At 54.8% G+C, this 1794-nt stretch overlaps 1 protein-coding gene across 1 annotated transcript in view; it reads right to left on the bottom strand.

Moving 5' to 3' along the window:
- The window catches only part of LOC105306913 (CUB and sushi domain-containing protein 1-like), a 185200-nt gene that overhangs the window by 27072 nt on the left and 156334 nt on the right, over positions 1–1794 (bottom strand). Inside the window, exons 39-40 of the mRNA XM_023524454.1 lie at positions 1574–1676; positions 608–777 (exon numbers count right to left, since the gene is read on the bottom strand). Coding sequence (XP_023380222.1) covers positions 608–777; positions 1574–1676 — 273 coding nt within the window. The remainder of the gene's footprint in view (positions 1–607; positions 778–1573; positions 1677–1794) is intronic.

Raw genomic sequence — 1794 nt, 5'->3', positions numbered from 1 at the left:
AAAATCAAATTTATCTAAACTTCAAATGATAACTAATTTGAGATTCAAAGATGGGTGGGCGCTGGCCAGGGACACCTCTGCCAGACGGGCTGGGCGTCCGTGAGCCCGGCCGGCCTCCTGGCGCACAGGGCACATGGCCGAGCAGCACAAGGACAACCGGGCGGCCTCACCGCTCGCTGGCAGGAAGAAATGTGGCGTTCTAAGGAAAATGTTTGTGGCAGGATGTGCCCGGCCACTGGTCATTGCTTACTGTAAACTGAGCCGGAGCCTCTGGGACCTGCTGGCAGGAGGCAGAGCCGGCCACTTAAAACACGTGACTGACATCCTGGGGCAGCGGGTGCCCCGGACGGAAGTGTCTTGCTCTGCCCGAGTGACATTTCAGCCAACGGTGCTGAAGAACACGAATATGGCTCCAGCTGCTGCACTAACGCGTGTCACGTGCCCGTCCTGACGGAGGGAACGGCCCGCGGGGCGGTCCCCAGAAGGCCACGGCCAGTTCCTGAACGGTGGCACCTGTGTCATTAAATTATCAGTAAATCTTGCTTGGGGCTCAACCCATTATCCACGTGAGTGTCGCCGTACGGAGGCACAGGGGCCGGAGGGGTGCGTCCGCCCACCGCTCCGAACACCACAGGGGTGTTCCAGGACCGGGCACAGTGCGTCTGACGCCCGGTGGGCCGAGCCGAGCTGGGATCTGACAGCGAGTCAGCGGTGTTCCTGTGCACCGTGTCCCCGTGCCGGCGGCTTGTCCCTGAGGCGCAGGGCCAGTTCTGAGACCTAACACAGAATGCGCTCGGTTTAACCCGCCGGGGACCGGTGGGGACGTCCCCTGCCCACGCTGAGAGGGCTGTCGAGGGGCAGCCAACGTGTCACAGCCAATCGGATGGAACGTTTCAGGTCTCGGGAGAAGTGGCTGAAGACTGGACCTTTATTCTAAGGGACAGGCGAGTCTCCACTGGTCAGCAGCACCTGCATGTGACTCTGGCTCCGGAGGAAGCCATCAGACAGCCCTGCGCTCACTGGGTCACCCGAGATGCTTGCAACACTTTATCTCAAGATTCATTTCTTCCATTTTCAGCAATTCCTCCAATATTTTCTGAAGCGTTGATGTCCTTTTCACTTAAAAAGTCTAACGACTGTTCCAAAGTGATGCCGAGTGTGCTGGCGGTCACGCAGCTTTACGAGGCCACAAGGAGAAGAGGCAGCTCAAAGGGATCAGCCCAAGGGGCTCAGACGTATTTTCTTCTTCTGCTTTTGTCTCCAGGATTTATTTCCCGTCACATCAGGTCGCTAAATGGGGTCTCTTTATGTACAACTATTCTGTGACGAGTCACCCCAATTTGAGAATTGTCAGTTCGGCAGGCAAAAAATATAAAGTTATGCCTGCCATCCGGCAGGAATTCATACAGCAATTACTAGCACGTGAACTAAGATAACAGTTACCTCAGTTCTGATAGTTAAAATACCGCGCAGAAATCCTCCCCGAATGACTTTGATTCGAGCCCATGTGACATGAAGCGGACACACGGAAACAGACACACATGTTCGAGTAGCAGTTACACTTCACACTCACAGGACAGCGCAGTAAAGTAAGAACAGTACCTCGTAGCCTCTCGAGCTGTCCTGCATCCCGAAGGGCGGGGTGCCGGGGTCTGGGCAGCTGTTATGAGCAGGGTCTGAAGTTCACGGTGAAAAAGAGAGAGCAGAGCACCAGGTATGCTTATTATAGGAATTCCAACATTTTTCCTAAAACGTCTTACGTAACGGACACAATTGTGTCTTGACCGATGTTTC

The sequence above is a fragment of the Pteropus vampyrus genome, unplaced genomic scaffold (assembly GCF_000151845.1).
Source record: "Pteropus vampyrus isolate Shadow unplaced genomic scaffold, Pvam_2.0 Scaffold464, whole genome shotgun sequence".
Lineage (NCBI taxonomy): Eukaryota > Metazoa > Chordata > Mammalia > Chiroptera > Pteropodidae > Pteropus > Pteropus vampyrus.
Note: the sequence above shows the minus strand (reverse complement) of the source record. Positions and strands in the feature narration are given on the sequence as shown.